At 38.0% G+C, this 22,559-nt stretch overlaps 1 protein-coding gene across 2 annotated transcripts in view; it reads left to right on the top strand.

Moving 5' to 3' along the window:
- Positions 1-21,947, top strand: part of LOC126347374 (uncharacterized) — a 53,562-nt gene extending 31,615 nt beyond the window's left edge. The window contains exons 3-5 of one of the 2 annotated variants that reach the window (XM_050002265.1): positions 14,086-15,659; positions 20,378-20,515; positions 21,427-21,947. In XM_050002265.1, the coding sequence (XP_049858222.1) occupies positions 14,086-15,659; positions 20,378-20,515; positions 21,427-21,507 (1,793 nt within the window). In that variant the 3' untranslated portion in view covers positions 21,508-21,947. The remainder of the gene's footprint in view (positions 1-14,085; positions 15,660-20,377; positions 20,516-21,426) is intronic. The other variant, XM_050002266.1, reaches the window with a different exon arrangement.
- The last annotated feature ends 612 nt before the right edge of the window (positions 21,948-22,559 follow it).

Genomic DNA, 22,559 nt, shown 5'->3' with positions numbered 1-22,559 from the left:
ACTGGCTTGCAATTCAGTGTTTTGATGGCGTGGAACCCCAGGCGGGCGTGACTCAGTGGCTGACACTGAGTTCTCGGGCAGCAGAATTTTATGACTAAGGTCTTTCAAAGCTTGTCCAGTGCCGTGATAAGTGCCGCAGTGTGTATGGTGACTGTGGAAAAGTAGTATGTCAGTCGCTCTTTCAGATGTATATAATAAAATGTATTTCTTGTACTTAGTTTTTCGTAATTCCAAAACGTTCCCTACTTTCTGAATAACCCTCGTAAATGATGTTGTCTTACAGTGCATAACAGATTTTCCGCAGTACGTGCGAGTGCACAACTTGTATCTTATAACCACTATATTGCGTATTACATGCCCATACATGTTCCATATTTCGAGGTGGTAACAATTTTAAATGTTAATAATTTGAAATCGTGCCTTCAAAATTAAGTATTGTTTCTCGGGAGGAATACTTCAGTTCATTGCTGTAAAGATCTACTCTGAGGTACATGGGATAGTGATACGCACAGATACAGATGGCATTAGTATCACATACACAAGATGTAAAAGGGCAGTGCCTGGTGGAGCTGTCATTTATACTCATGTGATTTGTGTGGAAAGGTCTGCGATGTGCTAATGGCCACACAGCAGGAATTAGCAGACATCTGAATGATGTAATGGTAATTGGAGCTAGACATATGGGATGTTCCAGTTTGGAAATTGTTAAGGAACTGAATATTCCAAGATCCACAGTGGCTGATGACCGTCAGATAAAGACTGAAGGCAGTGGCATTTGCACAGAGTTGTCAGTGCTAACAGAAAAGCAACACTGCATGAAATAACCACGGGCTGTGGCAGCAGACGACCAAAGCAAGTGCCTCTACTAAAAGCATGTTGTCATGTGCAACACCCTTTCTGAGCTAGTGACCCTAGATGACTGGAAAACTGTGAGCTGGTCAGTTGAGACCTGATTTTGCTTGGTAAGAGCTGATGGTAGGGTTAGCATATGGTGCAGACCCCACAATGCCTTGGACCCATGTTCTCAACAAGGCACTGTGTAGGCTGGTGGTTGGTCCATAATGGTGTGGGCTGTGTTTGCTTGAAATTGACTGCATCCTCTGGTCCATCTGAACTTATCATTGACTGGAAATAGTTATGTTCGGCTACTTGGAAACGATTTGCAGCCATTTGTGGCCTTCATGTTCCTGAACAATGATGGAATTCTTATGGATGACGATGTGCCATGTCATCAGGCCACAATTGTTTGCAATTACTTTGAAGAACCCTGTGACAATCTGAACGAATGATTTGGCCATCCAGATTTCCTGACATGAATGCCATCAAACATTTATGGTACATAAATGAGAAGTTAGTTTGTGCACAAAATCCTGCTCCGGCAACAGTTGCAGTTGTAAATGACTATAGAGGCATGCCTCAGTATTTCTGCAGGGGGCTTGCAACAACTGAAGTCCGTGCCACACCGAGTTCCTGCACCCTGCCATGCAAAGGAAGATTCACCATGTTATCAGGAGGTATCTTATGATTTGTCACCTCAGAACTGACATTTTGAGTATGCTTATGTACCAGCACAATAACACTTTTGCCTACTCTCTTATGGAGATCAAAGCCAGTAAAGATGCTTTTATAAATTCTTCAGTGAACTTTTATAATGTTTTGTCAATTTAGCAAAGAATGCCATAGCTTTCTTAAAGTGCCAGTGCGTATGTTCTGCTCTGCTCTTTCTAATTCCTAGTGAGTGAAGAGCTAACTCAAGGCAAACATAGTTTGCAAATATTGTTTTTATTAGGAAGTGCCATATAACTGTGTGCAAAAGCGCAGAATTGCCAAGGGTTTCTGATGTATATAAAAACGAGACAGCCCTGTACAAAAGGACTTGACTTTCTACTTTTGCATTCCGCGACATGGGTAGGAAGTGACTCTATTTCTTATGGAATATGAGATTGGTCATTCATGTCAGCTCACCTAGGCCTATCTGCTTAGCTATTACCGAGTTCATTGAAATGTTATGTTAACATTTGCTCAAGTTTCAAATGAGTATTGGTAAAGCTGAATGTTCATCAAAATAATACTGGCCGAGGTATGGTCAATTGTTTGACTCCACATGTGACATTGTGCTCAGTGTGTGTAAATTTGTGGTGGATTTGAGCTGTTACATCTTGGGCAATGTTCTCTTAAAATAAAGAAATTTTGGCCATCATGTCCAGCTTTATGCGTTTTCTTAAGACTACAATAAAAATAGTGTTACAGTCCATATTCAGCCAGAAAATTTTAGGCAAAAGCAACTGAAACAAATTGGCACACAGAAAAATGTAAAAGTTTGACTTCTTATACCTCAGGGACTAAAGGCATACAAACAAGAAGCTTGGCATGTCGTAACCTAATTACACAAGTTTCTCAAATATAAAGTTTCATCTGTGACCCACTTTCAGTACTGAATAAAAGTAATTGCAAAGTTGTAAGATTTTGTAAAAAGGTCAAAATGTGTCATTTTCGCCTGATTTTGCAAAAATTCGTGTTCTTTAAAACTATCCAAACTATGCTCGTTGGAAGGACCATGGTTTTAACCTCAAAGAAAAGTGTATTTGATTATCCAACATTGGCTAACAATTTTAGATAATTTGAATCAAAATTAGGTGCAAAAATTGTGGCACCAAAACTTTGAATCCTTTTCCTATAGAGTAAACACAATATTTTCCAGCAATCTACAAATTTGTTAGTAAGATAACAATTTTTGTGAATTGTTGAAATAGGGCATGTTCAGTGCTTCTTTTACAAATACCATTTTCTGACATATCTTCAAAGCCAGTCTCATTCAAAACAACACGTTTTAAATGTCCCACCACCACCACCACCACATCATCCAGAACAATGGGTTTAATTTCCAACATGGGCTGACAATGTTACATTTATGAGGTAAAGTAGCCATAAAATATGCACTGCAAATACCTGTAAAGTTTTGACTTTGACTTCTTGTATCTTGTCAATTACAGGCATGAAAAATGTTAAACTATGGACACAACTTAGCAACGTAAAGTTTTACAATATAAAATATCATTCACTTTCTACTTTCCAAATTTCTGCATAATCAATTCAAACCTTATTTTTGTAAAAATTGTGAAAAATGTATCATTCAGTTTGGTTTTGGAAAAATCTGTATTCCATAATTGTTTTCAAAACTAATCACAATTTTAAAGAGTCTGTTTTCAGGCATTCAGAAAATTGTTCGATTTTCCAATGTTCACTAACAATACACGAAAATGATGGACAACTGTGAGGGAACATACCACGGCAATAGGCCATCTTGTGAAAACCTATTGATCATGTTTCGTTGTATGTGTTTTTAAATTGACAAGTAATATGTCACTATACTGTGCTAGTCCAATGTCACAGTGTCACTATCAGTTCTAGAACATGAACCAGCAACCCTATAGCTATAGGGGTCACACCCAATAGCTGTGCAGTACCAGCCGCAGGTAAGTTTCTTCATCCAGGTTCATAAGCCTGTAGTTTGGTTTTTTGATTTAGGTTCCAAAGCCTTATGATGCTACCTGTCTGCCATTTGCTAAGTACCTTATCTCTGATTCTCTAATCTTTGAGTGTCACACATAGATGGCAAGCAAAAAGTAATATCAGTTTTGATTTTAAACTTATCGATATTGCAGTTTTACATTTTTCAAAATTTTTGAGCCAATTTTATGCAGTTCATTTTCTGGAACTTCGTACTGTCGGCCAGATGATGATAGGGAAGAAACAGGGCTGTGGAAATGAGGTGGTGTTCTAATACCCAAGGAGCATCCAGTCTTTTGGGACAGTAAAATGAATGAGACAGGCCTTGAAGATGCATGGATTTTATCAGTGCACAATTTTATTCATTTTGTTCTGTTGATATGTTAATAATGTTGCCAATCCAGTATTCATTATCAATACATAGGAAATGTGACAGACAGGTAACAATTCAATCAGTTTCAGGATTAACATGGTTGCACTAGATAATCGGACAGCAAAATTTATTGTGTCGTTAGAAACTTTGCTGATATGAACAGAGATTGAATTAAGTTGTACAAATTGACAATGATCTCTCGTACTGGCAACCATGCTGCTTTCTCTCCATCTTTCTTCTTGAAGCTTTGATTTTATATATATATATATATATATATATATATATATATATATATATATATATATATATATATATATATTATTTTGTGTATATTCTGGTTGTAAAAGTGGAATAGGTTTTTGGCCTTGATATTTGATTTAGATATGACCTTTACAGGCTTGTGCGAGTAGCCAGTTGCTTGGTTCTTCCACCAGTCTCATCACACAGAGATTTTCCATGGCTGGTGCCAAAAATAATCCATTCCATGTCAGTGTTAAAATCATTTTTGTGGCTATACAGATTGACAAAATTCTATTATTTATTTCACCCGTTCTTTTGTTAGGTGGCACACGAGGTCCGATCAAGTTGTAAACTTTAAACAATGTCACCTTGGATCAAAGCTCTGTTGTGAGATATTACTTGTCAACACACAAAATACATGCAACAAAAATGGTCAACAGGTTGTTAAAATGTAGCCCTGTTCTATGGCACATTTTCTCAAATTTATCCATCATTTTCACGTATTGTTAGTACATTTGGACAATCAAACGTGATTTTTTTGGACCCTTGAAAACCTGCTCGCTTTACAACTGGGACTAGTTTTGAAATCAGTTATGGAAAACAGATTTTCTAGGAGTAGACTTCAGATGATCTATATCTGTAATTTTTATGAAAATCAAACTTGAACTGATTCTGTAGAAATTTGGAAAGAGCATGTGAGTCATGTTTTACCTTGGAAAATACTTTGTGTCCAAGTTTAGCATGTGCAATTGTTCACACGAATTTCGTCTAAATCCATCGTGGTGGAGCTGGAAAAGTTCCAAAATTAGGTGATTTGACATGGAGTGACTCAGATAGCAGGGTAGCAAGTTCAACATACACCAGCCATTGATGCCTGTGAGGATAAACAGTGACATAATGTATTACATCGTGTGTTAAGAAAGTTATTTTATTTGGGCAATAATCTTGAGGAAATGAACACTAAGCTGTGGTTGGTGAAATTCATGAACTAGTAATTCAATAACTCTTCTAGTCACTAGTGTGTGATTTTGTTAATCTCGTGTACTTCTGCCCAATGCATTGGTGAGAGATCTTTAAATTATCTGACATGTGTATGATATGTGTTTCAGCTTCCGTCACATTATGTTGGTGTATTACGTTTACAGAGAATTTTGTAGGTGTAAAATTAAATGAAGATATGTATCTGAGGTTACGTTTGCAATGACAGTGCATGACAAACTGGGGGTGTGGGGTACTGTTTGAATTACTAGACCTGAGATTTTGGTCTTTCTCTAATGGCCAGCTCATCTTCCTTTTAATACCTCTAACACCCCCATGTATGTAAATGTATAGTTACAATTTTGACCCATTGTTCTTATTGAGTTTTGTTTTCTGTTGGTTTCCCCACCCGATTTGAAGTTCTAATGATTTAAATGTGAAATGCACAACAGTGCTGAGTGAGGTTTTGTAATAATCACCACACCATATTCATAGACATCTCCCCGTTAACCATTGACCTTTCCATTGGTGGAGAGGCTTGCAAGACTCAGCAAATCATATATCCTTACCTTTGGTGCAACTACAACGGAGAGGTATCTGTTGGTAAAGCCAGACAAATGTGTAGTTCCTGAAGAGGGGGCAGCAGCCTTTTCAGTAGTTGCAGGGGCAACAGTCTGGATGACAGACTGAACTGCCCTTGTAACATCAACCAAAACAGCATTGCTGTGCTGGTGCTGCAAATGGCTGAAAGCAAGGGGAAACTACAGCTGCAATTTCTCCCGAGAGCATGCAGCTTTACTGTACGGTTAAATGATGATTGCGTCCTCTTGGGTAAAATATTCTGGAGGTAAAATAGTCCTCAATTTGGATCTCGAGGCCGGAACTATTCAGGAGGATGTCTTTAGCAGGAGAAACAAACTGGCAATCTATGGATCGGAGTGTGGAATGTCAGACCTCTTAATCCGGCTGATAGGTTAGAAAATTTAAAAAGAGAATTGGATAGGTTAAAGTTAGATGTAGTGGGAATTAGTGAAATTCAGTGACAGGAGAAACAGGACTTCTGGTCAGATGAATACACAGAAATGCAAAATCAATTAGGGGTAATGCAGGAGTAGGTTTAATAATTAATAAAAAAGTAGGAACACAGATAAGCTCCTGCGAACACCATAGTGAATGCATTATTGTGGCCAAGATAGACACGAAGCACATGCCTGCCACAGTTGCACAAGTTTATCTGCTAACTGGCTCTGCAGATGAAGAGATTGAGGTAATGTATGATGAGAGAAAAGAAATTATTCAAAAAGTTAAGAGAGATGAAAAATTAATACAAGGGGAGACTGGAATTAGATAGTAGGAAAAGGAAGAGATGGAAAAGTACTAGTGAATATGGACTTGGAGTAAGGAATGAAAGAGGAAGTTGCCTAGTAGAATTTTGGACAAGGCATAACTTAATCATCACTAAAACTTGGTGTAAGAATCATAAAAGAATGTTGTATATGTGGAAGAGACCTGGAGACACCAGGCCTCAGATTGATTATACACGCATCAAAAAAAGTGTAGCGTCACCCCGGTTCCCAGAACTCTTGAAGATAGACGTTGAGTGTGGATACTGTATCAAAGACATAATCCCTTTGACTGTTCAGAGATGTCACTAAACCTGCCCAAAGATGTAAACAACCCTGCGTGAGCAGTACCTATTAGATGGAGGGGGTCCAACAGCCGATCAGTTCCAGTCATTCCACCAAGGAGGAGGTACACGGCTCATGTTGTCTTTAGTTCAACCATGCCTAGAGGGTCAATATCACAGTTTGATCATGTCCACATTGTTACTTTGTGCCAGGAAGGGTCTCAACAAGGGAAGTGTCCAGGCATCTTGGAGTGGACCAAAGTGATGCTGTTTGGACATTGAGGAGATACATAGAGACAGGAACTGTCGATGACATGCTTCACTCAGGCCACCCAAGGGCTACTACTGCAGTGGATGACTGCTAGCTAGGGATTATGGCTCTGAGGAACCCTGACAGCAACACCACCATGTTCAATAATGCTTTTCTTGTGGCCAGAGGATGTCTTGTTACGACTCAAACTGTGCACGATAGGATGCGTGATGCACAACTTCACTTGCAACGTCCTTGGCGAGGTCCATCTTTGCAACGACGAGACCATGCAGTGCATTACAGATGGGCCCAACAACATGCCGAATGGACTGCTCGTGATTGGCATCATGTTCTCTTCACCGATGAGTGTCTCGTATGACTTCAACCAGACAATAGTCAGACGTGTTTGGAGGCTACCTGATCAGGCTGAATGCCCTACATGCATTGTCCAGTGAGTGCAGCAAGGTGGAGGTTCACTGCTGTTTTGGGGTAGCTTTATGTAGGGCCGACATAGGTCGTTGGTGGTCGTGGAAGGCGCTGTAAGATATGTGAATGTCATCCTTTGATCAATAGTGCATCCATATTGGCGAGGCATTCGTCTTCATGGACGACAATTTGCACCACTGTCGTGCACATCTTGCGACTGATTGACTTCCTTCAGGATAACGACATCGCTTGACTAGTGGCCAACATGAACCCTGTTGAACATACCTGTCATTGATTGAAAAGAGCTGTTTATAGACAACGTGACCCACCAACCAATGTGACGAATCTATGCCAAATCGCCGTAGAGGAGTGGGACAATCTGAACCAACAGTGCCTTGATGAACTTGTGGATAGTATGCCATGACGAATACAGGGATGCATCAATGCAAGAGGATGTGCTACTGGGTATTAGAGGTACCAGTGTGTACAGCAATCTGGACCACCACCTCTGAGGTCTGACTGCATGGTGGGTACAACATGCTGTGTGTGGTTTTCATGAGCAATAAAAAGGGCAGAAATGATGTTTATGTTGATCTCTAGTCCAGTTTTTTTTTATCAGGTACCGGAACTCTCGAAACCAAGGTGATACAAAACTTTTTTTTATGTGTGTATTAAGCAGAGATTTAGGAACCAGATTTTATATTGTAAGATATTTGTAGGGGCAGATGTGGATCTGAGCTCAGTTTATTAGCTATGCTCTGCAGATTAAAACTGGAGAAAGGTAGGAATTTAAGAAGATGGGACCTGGATAAACTGAAAGAACTAGAGATTGTTGAGAGTTTCAGTGGGAGCATTGGGGAATGATTAACAAGAACATTGGAAAGGAATACAGTAGAATCAGAATGGATAGCTTTGAGAAATAGTGAAGTTACAGAGGATCAAGTAGGTAGAAAGACTCAGAAATGAGATGGACAGGAATTGTGATATGGCTGAGGGGGGGGGTGGAGAACAAATGTCAGGATGTAGAAATATATATCTCTAGGCGTAACATAGATGCCACCTACAGGAAACTTGAGAGACCTTTGGAGAAGTGGGAACAACCCGTATGAATGCAAAACCAGTCCTAAGCAAAAAAGAGAAAGCAGAAAGATGGATTATATAGAGGCTCTATACAAGGGCAATGTACCTGAGGGCAATATTATGGCAGTTGAAGAGGATTTAGATGGATGTGAGAGGGAAGATTGATACTACATGAAGAGTTTGACAGAGCACTTAAAGACATAAGTCGAAGCTAGGCCCCAGGAGTAGACAACATTCTGTTAGAACTACTGATAGCCATGACCAAACTCTTCGATCTGGTGGGCAAGCTGTATGAGACAGGCGAAATACACTCAGACTTCAAGAAGAATATAATAATAACAATTCCAAAGAATGCAGGTGCTGAAACGTATGAAAATTAGTGAACTATCAGTTTAATGAGTCATGGTTGCAAAATACTAACACAGTCATTATGGACGAATGGAAAAACTTGGTAGAAGCTGACCTCAGAGAAGTTCAGTTTCGATTTCATAGAAATGCAGGAACGTGGGAGACAATACTAACTATACAACTTCTCATAGAAGCCAGGTTAAGGAAAAGCAAATCTATGTATACAGGATTTGTAGACCTACAGAAAGCTTTTGACAATGTTTGCTGGAATACTCTCTTTAAAATTCTAAAGGTGGCAGGGGGAAAATACAGGGAGTGAAAGGCTATTTACAATTTGTACTGAAACCAGAAGGCAGCTATAAGTCGAAAGGCATGAAAGGGAAGCAGTGGTGGAGAAGGAAGACAGGGTTGTAGTCTATCCTCGATGTTGTTCAATCTGTACATTGAATAAGCAGTAAAGGAAACCAAAGAAAATTTTGGAGTAAGAATTAGAATCCAGGGAAAAGAAATAAAAACCTTGAGGTATGCCAATGACATTGTAATTCTGTCACTGACAGCAAAGGACTTAAAATAACAGTTGAACAGAATGGCCAATGTCTTGAAAGGAGGATATAAGATGAACATCAACAAAAGCAAAACAAAGGTAGTGGAATGTAGTCGAATTAAATCAGCTGCTGCTGAGGAAATTAGATTAGAAAATGAGACACTTAAATTAGTAAATGAATTTTGCTATTTGGGTAGTAAAATAAATGTGGATGGCCGAAGTAGAGGGGATATAAAATGTAGACTGGCTGTGGCAAGGCAAGTGTTCTGAAGAAGATAAGTTTAACATCAAGTATAGATTTAAGTGTCAGGAAGTTTTTTCTGAAAGTATTTGAATGGAGTGTAGCCATGTGTGGATGTGAAACATGGACAATAAACAGTGTAGACAAGAAGAGAATTGAAGCCTTGAAAATGTGGTGCTACAGAAGAATGCTGAAGATTAGATGGGTAGGTCACATAACTAACAAGGAGTTACTGAATAGAATTGGGGAGCAGAGGAATTTGTGGCACAACTTGACTAGAAGAAGGGGTCACCAATTTAGTGTTGGAGGGAAGAGTGGGGGAGTCAAAATCACAGAGGGAGACAAAGAGGTGGATACACTAAGCAGATTCAGAAGGATGTAAGTTGCAGTAACTTGGAGATGAAGATGCTTGAACAGGGTAGAGTAGCATGGAGAGCAGCATCAAATCAGTCTTTGGATTGAATACTGCAGCAACATTCACCAACATGGCATAGTCAGCATATCTGGACAATTTTCACTTACATTCTTTCATTCCACCGCATTTAATTTATTACATAATCTCTTAACATTTTGTATAGACACTGTTAACTGAGCCACTACCTGTTCTTGAAGCTACAAACAGCACTGTCACTGCTGTACAGTCAGTATATGAAAATCAACACAGTATGTGATGGGAAATGTGTGTTTTATTCTGTGTCTTGTTTTGTTTGTTACAATCATCAGCTTGATCTAAAAACGAATGAGTGAGAGCATTATGATAACATTTTAAGCAGTAGCATTGGTTCATGTTATCTGAGAACCATCTAGAAACTACATAACTCTCTCTTGAGCTTAATAAAAGACTAAATAAAATTTACTGTCTTGACTGGCATCATCACAGAGTAGAAAACTATGCTAAAATTGTAATAAACAATCGTGGCGTATGAGATAGAGCTGTCATTAACACTGTGTGCGTAATGGCTGCAGTATTGGCAGTCGAGGGTGCGTGGCTGCTAGATGCTGTTAACCGTAACCACTATTTACAATGACTTGTTATAAATTTAGTTATATAATGTTTAACATTCTACATGAAACAAACCAGGAAGAGTTAAAAAGTAAAAGAGAAATGCTAGAGCTTAAACATGGGTTGACAATAAAGTGTTAATGAAAATTATAAAAGCCAGCTCTCGAATAGGTGGCTGTCAAATATGTGTCACATAATGAAGATAGTTGAAGGCCACATGCACAATTGGCTTGCGGAAACAGTCAGCAAAAATGCTAGCAGAACAAGGTCACCAGAAGAAACAATTGGACAGAGAATACCAGAACATGTGAGAACTACAGTGGCCTGTCATATAGTCAACAACAGGCATTCGGTGTCATTTTGTTTTGTTGATTAAGATGTTTTATGGATTCATGTTTCTTATTCCCTTAGTTCTGTTTCTTCCAAAAGCTTCAATAAGTGGCCCTTCGGCATAGTGTGTATGACTTACATTTTGTAATATATTTATGTTGGTCACTGTATGCATGTGTTCAGATGTTGTCCAAATGCAGTTTTGTTCTGCAGATGAGTATGTTCCCTAAACCTAATGTTAAAGTTTCCACCTGTCTGCACAATATAAAATTTCTGACAATCATCACGATGTATTTTATAGATGCCCAAATTTGAAAATATATTACGTTTGTTACCCGTCTTGTGTCTAAGACCCAATTTGAAACCTGAGGATAGTAAAACTAACAATAGTAATATATTCAACATTTATAGAAATCTAAGGACACCAATAGCATTATTCCTGCCATACAATGCGGGTTTTTGTTTTTTTGTTTTTTTGTTGTTGTTTTTCCCCCCTTCATTCTGTGGATTACTGACTTATTCACTTTCCACTAGAAAGCCAAGAAATACTTAAAGAACTAAACATACTGTAGTAAATGAGTACACAGAGAGCTTTGACATACTACTTTATTATGAGATAAAGAAAAAAGAACATAAAATACTCAAGCACAGGGAGCAGTAAATAGTAACACAAATTTTGTCCAGATGACGTTTACTGAAAAATTTCAGTTTCACTTCTGTAAAATAGATTGCTCCGACAGTGACAAATTTTAATTCGACAGATATGTCTAAACTTTAATATTAGGTTTAGGAAACATACACATCTGCAGTACAAAACTGTGTTTTGGACATCTGAACACAAGCCTACCTACTGTGCCATCATAGATACATTATAAGTAAGTCATACATTGAGCCAAATGCCTGCTTATTGAGGCTTTTGAAAGAAATAGAGAACTATGGGAATAAGAAACACCAGTCCACAAAACTTCTGAATGAACAAAATGAATTTACACCAAACACCTGATTTTGACTGTATGACAGGCTGTTGTAGATCTCTCATGTCCCGATGTTCCCTGTCCAATTGCTTCTTTCACTGGCCTCGTGCAGCTAGCAATTCGTTGGTCTTGTTTTCACAAGCCTGTTATACCTATGGCTTTTTTGTGTTTTCAGATACTGCTTTTAACTAACTACATTATGTGCTATGTATGTCACAGACACCTATTTGGGAGCTAGCATTTATAATTTTAACTGGCATTTTATTGTTGACCCATGTTTAAGCTCCAGCCCTTTTTAAATTATGTATTTAACCCATCTTGTTTTGTTTTGTGTAGAATGTTAAACATTATACACTGAAGAGCCAAAGAAACTGGTACACCTGCCTTTTGTGGAAGTGCTGCAACATGACATGGCATGAACTAAACTAATGTCTGAAGTAGTGCCGGAGGGAACTGACACCATGAATCCTGCAAGGCTGCCCATAAACCTGCAAGAGTACGAGGGGGTGGAGGGATGGAGATCTCTTCTGAACAGGATGTTGCAAGGCATCCCAGTTATGCTCAATAATGTTCATGTCTGGGGAGTTCGGTGACCTACGAAAGTGTTTAAACTCAGAAGAGTGTTCCGAGAATCATTCTGTAGAATTTCTGGATGTGTGGTGTCACACTGTCCTGTTGGAAGCCCAAGTCTGTCAGATGCACAATGGATGCAGGTGATCAGGACAGGTTGCTCATGTACGTGCTACCCGTCAGATTCGTATCTAGGTGTTTCAAGGGTCCCATATCCCTCCAGCTGCAAATGCCCCACACCATTACAGAGCCTCCACTTGCTTGAACAGTCCTCTGCTGTCATACAAGGTCTATGGATTCATGAGGTTGTCTCCATACTTGTAAATGTCATCCGCTCTTTTCAATTTGAAATGAGACTTGTCCGACCAGGCAACACATTTCTAGTCATAAACAGTTCAATGTCTGTGTTGACAGTTCCAGGTGAGATGGAAAGTTTTGTGTCATGCATTCATCTGTGGTATACGAGTGGACCTTCGACTCCGAAAGCCCATATCCATTATGTTTCATTGAATGGTTGACAAGCTGACACACATTGATGGTCCAGAATTGAAATCTGCAGCAATTTGTGGCAGTGTTGCACTTCTGTCATGGTGAATGATTCTCTTCAGTCACTCCCAGCCACAGCATTGTCAGAGATTTGATGTTTCACTGGACTCCTGATATTCATGGTACACTTGTGAAATGGTTGTACGGGAAAAGCCCCACTTCATATACCTCAGAGATGCTGTGTTCCATCGCTCAGGTGCTGACTATAACACCCATGTTCAAAATCACTCAAATCTTGGTAACCTGCCATTGTAGCAGCAGTAACCGATTTAACAACTGCCCCAGACACTTGTTGTCATACAAAGGCGTTGCCAATTGAAGCACCGTACTCTACCTGCTGACATATCTCTGTATTTGAATACACATGTGTATATGAGTTGCTTTGGCGCTTCAGTGTATCTCACGCTTTATAATGAGCCGTTGTAAACAGTGCTTACAGTTAACGATACCTAGCAGCCAATCCCTCTTGGCTTTCTGTGGAGCATCTGTTAAGTACAGTGTGTTAACAATGGCCCTACAGCATGGTCCACGACTGTGCATTAAAATTTCATCATATTAACTGATTCTTCTGTATTGGTAGGATAGTGTAATAATAGATCAAAATCACAATATTGTGTTTGTCCTGCAGACTATTTTATTTGCTGATTTTCTTAACCTCAAGGAGGTAGGTACGTTGTTCCTTAAATGGTTGCCAGATAATATCAATGTTCCTGTTGTCATCCTAATGCTTTCACTTATAAATATGCACATTGTTTTTTAGATCAATCTGATGATAATCATAATGATTGAAATCAGTCATCGAATAAAAGTTATTTGCGAGCATAGATTGTCTCTGTTTTAATGTTGTCAAATATTGAATCACTGTTATCTTCAAAGTGACATGTTGCACACGCCACTTCTCCAGTCATTCGAACATTCACTTTACTGCACAACACAATTTTGTTTCTGTACAATGACCTTAACTTGATGCAGCAGATTTATGAACTTTCAAAACTTTTGTTTTTATACGGAACTGATTAAAATGGGAAATGTTTGCACATTACAGGTGACTTAGTTTCCAGCAGCAGATATACAAGGAGGATAGCTGCTGGCTGTTCAAAGAAGAAGGGGGAACCAAATGTTATCAGTAAATTGGAGACACGAAATATTTCTGCATCAAGGTGTGTGCTGAGTGACAAAACAAATAGCTGTGTGGCAAATGTTAAGTCTTCTGTTTATGCGCCAATTGGGTACCAAAATTCTAAGAACAGGTTATGTTCAGTAACTAATCCTTTGATGGTGTCTAGAAAAAACTTGCCTGACTCCTTTTCCTTTAACCACAAAGAGACAAAGGACACTATGAAAAAGAGTGAAACTAGTCAAAATGAAGCAAATGAAGATGTGTATGAGTTTGTATTAGATGAGGGCGAAGTTAATGAAAATAAACCCAAGACCAAGAAACAAAGTAAAAGAAAACGTGTACAGAGAAAGATCATAGATTCTCCAGAAGAAGTTTTACCAGCAAAGAAGAAGAGAAAACCACTACAAGATAAAATTTCCAAAAATTTGATACCTGAATCAAACCCAAAAAATAGGTTAGGAAGTAAAGAGTTGAACCTTTCTTCTGGAAAGTCATTTTCAAATGTTTTACATACAGCCAAGATGAAAATGAAGACAGTGCACTTAAACAATCATTCAGGTGATGAAATAATAAAGTCTAGCCTTGGAGTGCGAATGAAACACTGCACACCAAACAGTAGTACTAAAAATGTTGGTTCTCCGGAAACTGTGCAAGTCCTTAATACACCCACCAAAATTAATGGGAAAAGTGACACGCGGAACCTTCTGTCTTCATTATATCCATCATCACAAGTAAAGTCACTTAGATCGTGTACGACTGAAGTAAATCCGATATGTTCTTCAGTTTCAGAATGTGGTAAGCCGGACACAATAATGAAAGAAAATGAAATATCAAGGAAACTACTATCATTCTTTAGTCCAGCACATACTGCAGGTAATTCAAAAAACAATTATTCAGTTCCAGTTACAGAGAAAACTCCAGCCAAACAAGTGGCTGCTCGATCCTTTAATGCAGAAAAGGAAAATATTGAAATAAGTCATTGTGAAAATGTACAGCCCTCCTTTTCATCTGATACAACTGAGCAACAATGTGACAAAACACAAAGAAATCTAGATGTTTCAAATTGTTTTGGTTTTGATGATGATGCTGAGAGTGAAGACGATTTCTCACCAGCTAAGACATTTACTAAAAGTTCTCATAAGCTGGGGAAATTTCAGTGTTCAACCCCCAAAGATGTCAGTCAAAAGAAAGATGCATCACAGCCTTTCAGATTCCCTGCCCTTTCAATAGTTAAAAAAAGAAAATTCCTCCAAACAGTTGGAAACACACCTGCTGCAGTAACAAATCTGAGTGGAAAAACCGAAAGTTCAGGCAGTACTTTAAAAAGAAAACCCTGTATTCCTGCCAGTTCTCCAGTTAAAGAAACCATCACACCCGCCATATTTGATATTGAAGATGAAGTTCACGAGTCTCAAGATGATGAAAAATATGAAAGTGAACATCAGCAACTGCAGAAGAAACACAAGGAATGTGTAGCAATTTCTTCACCGCAAAAGAAGGTAAACTCCATAATTTTATGGTACTTACTTCACTAAAAAGTCATATAACATAAATTGCGTTTATGCATTCTAGCTTGTAAGTAGTGTTGTAACCTGCCTTGCGGATTCATTTGCAAAATGTTACTGTTGCCCACTCCTGTCATCTGATGTGACAGCTGGTCCCTTTACTACTACTACTACTACTACTACTTTCCAGCCATAGCTGTGTGAAATTTACAAGAATTCCCCAAATCCTGTACTTATTTGTGGCAGAGCAGTGTGAGGAATGAAATTATTAGTGTTTTTCCATAATTCCATTGAAATCTGGAATAGGTTTTGTCACCATCAATCTTAGATTCGATTCCACATTAAGATGATTTCACTTTTAAGATTTTAATACTACAGAGAGCAGAAAAGGTGTGCTCATATATGTAAGTTAGGGGGAAAGGCATCAAATGTTGCAATGCCTTTTTATACAGCTGTTCATACACATCCGAAAGCTACAAAGTTCATTTTCTTTGAAAGTATTTTTCCATGAAGTATTGCAGGATAGTTCCAATAGTTGTTCTATATCTGAGAGACGTATACCTTGTATTTTGTGGATTTCTACATTAGTGAAACTATTCTCAATCCAACAACTACCAGGTTGTGGAACAGGGAAATATTCTTGAAAACTTGCAGCTAATGTTCTGAAGTGTCCTACAACTTTTTGTGCATGAGTTCTTCACCTGAAGAATCAGTGAAGTCCTTGAGGACTGGAAATGATGAATACTTATTGTTGTGTACTCGTACTGCCCCATCTGTAGTTTCTTTGTGGTAACTTCTACTTTAATCTCAACCTTGAAAGATTAACATTTCGTCCTTGCAGGCCTAAGTTAAGTTTGCTAAGAAAGGAGAAAATATCCGCCAAATAGGTCACTGTAGACAACCCCTCAAAATCAAACAATTTCTTGCTTGAAAGAGAATGTTGCTTGTCTGAAAGAAATAAGCGGACTTAAACATATGGCTCAACGAAATGACGTAGATCTTTTTCTGTTGACAACCAATGCACTTCGATATGTAACAAAAGTTGAGTGTGTTCACTGCCAATTCAAACCTCTTCCAACAGCCTGGTCAACTTCCTCACGGCCGTCTCGCCTTGAGGAAGTAATGTTAGCTCAGTTGAGAATAGTGCACTGCCGCTTTAGTCACCGCCACTTGTTGAGTGGCAATCGTGCACACAGCTGTCCTTTCTGTAGCCAGCCATTAACAGACAGACATTTCCTGGTCCTCTGCCCCTATTTGAGCCACTTAAGTCTCAGGGTTGGGCTGCCACCTGCTTTGCCTGACATTTTAGTGGATGAAGTGCGAGCTGTGGCTCGCTTTTTAAGTTTTTTAAAAAGCAGTGATATGATAAGAGGTTTGATTTCTACCTGGTGTCTCCGGTGTCTTATCGACATGTTTTAGATACTCTTCCGTAATGTCTTGACATTTTAGATTTGTTTTTTCTTCCTTTGTGTATTGGACTTCGCAACCGTTTTTCCCCTTGTGGTCCCAGCATTCTCTGGTTTTATATTGGGTGGTTATGATCTTAGATGTTTTGCGCCCTAAACCCCAACCGCCCCCCAGCAAAAAAAAAATATAAAAAAAGTTCTAGCCTGAGAGCAAAACAACACTACACAAGTTCTTATGTTGTAATTACAAGCAAATGTGCAAAGTTTCATGAAAATCTGAGATGATGGGCAGTATGACCTGCGTGACATGACATGGTAGACCTTTTAGGAAAGGTTTTAAATTATGGTTAGAGTTTGTTAGAAGTCCGTAAGTGCTTTCATTACGAAACATTGAGTGAATATAAACTGAGTAATATGCGCTGCATTTTAAGCAAAATCTAATTTATCACACATCTCAATGTTTGAGATGTCATATCTCCTGAACTATCTGTTGTACAATGATATAATTGTGCAGGCACATTCAGTGATATACAGTATGTAGATACTGTATGAAAAGAGTATAGCAAATAGTTATTAGAACAGAAGTAATAAATTAAAACGTCATGCCTGATACTTCCGCTTTACTGCATGAACAGCACAAATGTAATAAACTTCCTCCCTTTCGTCATTTTGTGGCGTGTGTCAGTGGGAAAAAGTTTCGTAAAGGTTTGAAATTATTTTTAAGTTTGTTGAAAGTCGATAAGTGCTCTTTCCTCTAATTACTGGGTGAATAAAATCTGGGCATTTGTGCACTGTCTTCAGACAAAACACACTCTTTCTAACTGCAGTACTTGTCTAGTATTAAACTTTTACCATATATTATACCTTTTAATGAGTAGATTATGACAGCATTTAAAATTTTTCAGTACAGTAAATAATTATGTGAAATACTGAAAATCAAATTTTTGTTGCCCCTGGGAGCCATTAAGTAGGAAACTTGCTGTTGGTGGATCCCATGCTTTGGATTCTGGGGTAGTCATTCAGGAATATAGATCTATTCTGTCTGAGGCAAAATAGAATCCCAGAATAGGTAACAAATTCACTTTTGTTTAGATAACACTAATAAAATATAAAGTGCTTCTTAAGAACAAAAATGATGTTGCCAGATACTGCTTCAGTTACATATGAATGTGTAAAATTATGTCTCACTTGGACTTCTTGTGTGCACTCAGTGTAGCGACATCTTACACCGTTTGTTGTTTTATCACCCATAATTCACTTTTCCATGCTATCATGCTGATTTTTAAATAAGCTTTTATTGATCTTATCGTGAAGTTTAATTCATGTGTCTAGTGTGTTTTTTTCCTCCTAGTGTGACAACCCCCCTCCCTTCTCTCAGATTCAAGATTTTAGCCTGTTTAAGTTTGCAGCAGTTTATTGACAGTATTAAGGTTAGTCTCCAAAACAAGTCATTCTTGGTCACTATGTTGAATTCTATGGAACTGAAAGTCATTCTTAAGTTATCATAGTTTGATATGTAAGGGATGCATAGTCCCTTAACTCTGAGAAAACCATATTTTGCCCACACAGATTGAGAATAGGTAAAGAATCCGTTGTTGACTGCTGAGAGTGCTGAGTGAGGGCTATTGTCTGTCAGCAGAGAGTCATCCTTGGAATAGTGTAGTAGGAATTGGTGTACTGAAAATATTGTATCGGCTGAGTGCGACCCTGTTGCTGTGGGTTGATACTCAGTAAATCACTAAATTATACTGAGTAATGACAAGCAGTAATTACTCATACCAAAAAGTGAGTATAAAATTATACATTTGTGCCTACTGCACCGGCAAATGGATTGCAGTGGAGGCCACTTGTGCAGATTACTGCAATAACCTGTAACGATGCTAGATGATCCGATCTCTAACAGTCAGATTTTAAATGGGGGTGTTACAGATAATTCTGGGAAGAGCAATGTGTTTAAAAAAATCATTTTATGAAAGAACTATGTATTCCTCTTGAAACAATAATTGTAATACTAAATTGCATCTATTGAAGGAAACCAAAATAGGTCTTCCCACCACCCCCTTCCTTGGTGTCAAATGTGAAGCCTAATTTTTATATGCAGAAAAACTAATTACTTACTTTGCTAACAGTGCTACAGTAATTTAATAATTCTTCATTTGAAGATACTGGTTGCCAGGAAGAACCTCTTTAAAATGTCTCCATACATTTTACCAGTATTTTCAGTGCAGTGCAGTGCCCCGTTTACATATATTCTTGATGTAAATTATACTTACTGATTTCTACACACAAGGAAAAATGACAAAAATAATAATTGTAGAGTTCTGAGCTACGTGCACAATAAAAGTTTCATGTGGAGAGGCTATGGTGGACCGAAGCATTTAGCGTGCCCCCCCATATATATATATATATATATATATATATATATATATATATATATAAAGAAACTTCCACATGGGAAAAATATATTAAAAACAAAGATTCCAAGACTTACCAAGCGGGAAAGCGCCGGCAGACAGGCACATGAACAAAACACACACACACAGAATTACTAGCTTTCGCAACCGATGGTTGCTTCTTCAGGAAGGAGAGGGAAAGACGAAAGGATGTGGGTTTTAAGGGAGAGGGTAAGGAGTCATTCCAATCCCGGGAGCGGAAAGACTTCCCTTAGGGGGAAAAAAAGGACAGGTGTACACGCGCGCGCGCACACACACACACACACACACACACACACACACACACACACACACACACATCCATCCGCATCATAATCCGCACATGTGTCTGTGTATGTGCGGATGGATATATGTGTGTGTGTGTGTGTGTGTGTGTGTGTGTGTGTGTGTGTGTGTGTGTGTACACCTGTCCTTTTTTTCCCCTAAGGGAAGTCTTTCCGCTCCCGGGATTGGAATGACTCCTTACCCTCTCCCTTAAAACCCACATCCTTTCGTCTTTCCCTCTCCTTCCTGAAGAAGCAACCATCGGTTGTGAAAGCTAGTAATTCTGTGTGTGTGTGTGTGTGTTTGTGTGTTTCGTTCATGTTGCTGTCTGCCGGCGCTTTCCCGCTTGGTAAGTCTTGGGATCTTTGTTTTTAAAATATATATATATATATATATATATATATATATATATATATATATATGTGTGTGTGTGTGTGTGTGTGTGTGTGTGTGTGTGTGTGTGTGTGTGTGTGTGTGTGTGTGTGTGTGTGGAGAGGGGGCATCGTGACTAGCGGCGAAAACTGTTTTCGTAGCTGCACATGAATTTGAACAAGGGTTCTGCTTATTTTGTAAATTGCAATTATTACAGGTTGTGCAAAAAAGTTATGGAACACCAAGACTTGGGACTAGATTGAGGCAGCCAGTACAAGAGCTAAAAGATTCTTCTGAAGATGAAGCTGAAGAAATTGTCCCAAAAAAGCACAAAAGAACACATCGGCCACCCAAGGTGACATTTTCTAGTCGAGTAGATTAATACATTGAATATTTTCATTTTATAGTTAAATATTTAAAAAAAACACTGCAGGCAAATTTTTGGAAAATGCTTTCATTTGTATATTTTGAGTATTGTGCAATGGGTTGCCTTGATCTTTAATTATGTTTTTATTGTACTGCACATGCTGTTGATTCCATTTTTTGTAACAAAAGTCTGTAGAATTGTTGTTCCTAGGGCAAGGGTTTACCCTAGTAATGAAAAAGAACTTATTTCCAAATTAATCTTTCAAATTTCTGATCAAAATGTACATGAACTCAGAGTGGTTTTTTTTTTTTTTTTTTTTTTTTTTTTTTTTTTTTTTTTTTTTTTTTTTTTTTTTTTTTCCCCTCCAGCTACAAGTTGTACTGTTGTTTGTTTGCCTTTACTTTAGTCTTTGGTTCCCTGTGTAAGAACTGACAATTCAGAAGTCATCTCATGATGACAGTATATCACTATCCACTCTGTGTAAGTCGGTGTGTAAAGTGCAACTAATTCTCTGTGTTCCCTCTACACTCTCACACCGAAAAAAAATGTGAGCAAATAGGAATTCCTGAATAAATCTGTATGAATATATCTTATATTCTTCTTTGTTGCACTGATACGATCCTACTCAGTTTCACTTAGAAGCCTTTATTTTTCTGCATATATAATATCTGATGCCTGGATGCATTTTTATTTAAACTTAGCTACTACCCTAGTCTGTTGATTTGTCTTTTGGAAAGAAGGCAATCTGATTCCATATTGTCTCATGCATTAAAAGATAAATTTGTATTAATGTTCCTACACCTTGAAAATTGTTTTTACTTCAACTTGCTTGATTCTCCTACCTTTGTGTCAGTTCAGTATAAATTTATTGACATTTACTTGCTTTTACTTTCTTGCAGACAAATGAAGCTGATGAATGGGCAAAGTGTTTCAACTCCATGTGTGAAACAATTGACAGTTTTGAATTGGTTGTAGAATAGTTTTTTTCTGGAGTACTGATGGCAGTATTGTGTGCATAAAGTTCTTTTCATACAATAGTCTGAAAACATTTAAAATTTATTGATGTAATTTTGTTGTGATGTTTACTTTATGCTTGCACTAAGGATGTGTCTTTATTTGGTAAAATTGTATTGATACTTAGATGTACCTGAATTTAGTTATTTTGCTACTATCTTCATATGTCTCTTGAAGAAAATTTTGTAATTGTAACTTTGAAAAATGTTTTAGATCATTTTAACACAATTATTTTGTAGTGCAGCTTTATATCTTTTGTACATACTTTATTTTCCTACAAAAAGTAAATAAAGATCTTTCTGATGAGAAAAAGATGATTATATATCAAAAACTCACAGAGTTAACTGCTACTAACAATATCAAATACTAGCTGACCCGGCCAACTCTGTTCCGCCTTAAAGCCAATAAATAATCAGATTTTGGATGTTAAGTTCAATTTTTTATTAGGAAGTACAAATAAAAAATAAAGTATTTTAATGGTTCTTTATTCTTTGTTTTTTGGTGCATAGCTTCCACTCTTCAATTAAGTACCTTGTGATACACGACATTTTTTGTTTTATTATCAGGTGCAAGAACAAACAACGCAGATGGCCTTCCAACCTGTAAACATGCCACATATAATTGACCATGTGAAAACCAAGGATATTCCAGATTTAAACCACAAACTTTCAAGGATCGGTTTTGCGTTTTGTCAATGGTCATGGCGAATGCAAGACAGATCAGAAATTGAAGTTTTTTAAACTCAAATGGCATATCGGTTGGGATCATTGGGATCCTCGGAATGAGAACTTCCTCACCTCCGAATTTTCCTTTGAGTATCGTCGTGTAAATAACATTGTTCATCAATTTACTTACCACCAAACGCGTACCATTGCACAGTTTTGGTTGGTTTATGTTTTGCAGCATGATTACTACGGAGCCAACTTTTGGGCGTAAATTGTGTGGTGGTAAGCCAAGGACATCCAAGGAGTTTAAAAATTCAATCAGTTGGTGGCTTCATCTTCATTTGTTACACAGT

The sequence above is a fragment of the Schistocerca gregaria genome, chromosome 1 (assembly GCF_023897955.1).
Source record: "Schistocerca gregaria isolate iqSchGreg1 chromosome 1, iqSchGreg1.2, whole genome shotgun sequence".
NCBI lineage: Eukaryota > Metazoa > Arthropoda > Insecta > Orthoptera > Acrididae > Schistocerca > Schistocerca gregaria.
This window is presented reverse-complemented; position numbering and strand designations above follow the sequence as displayed.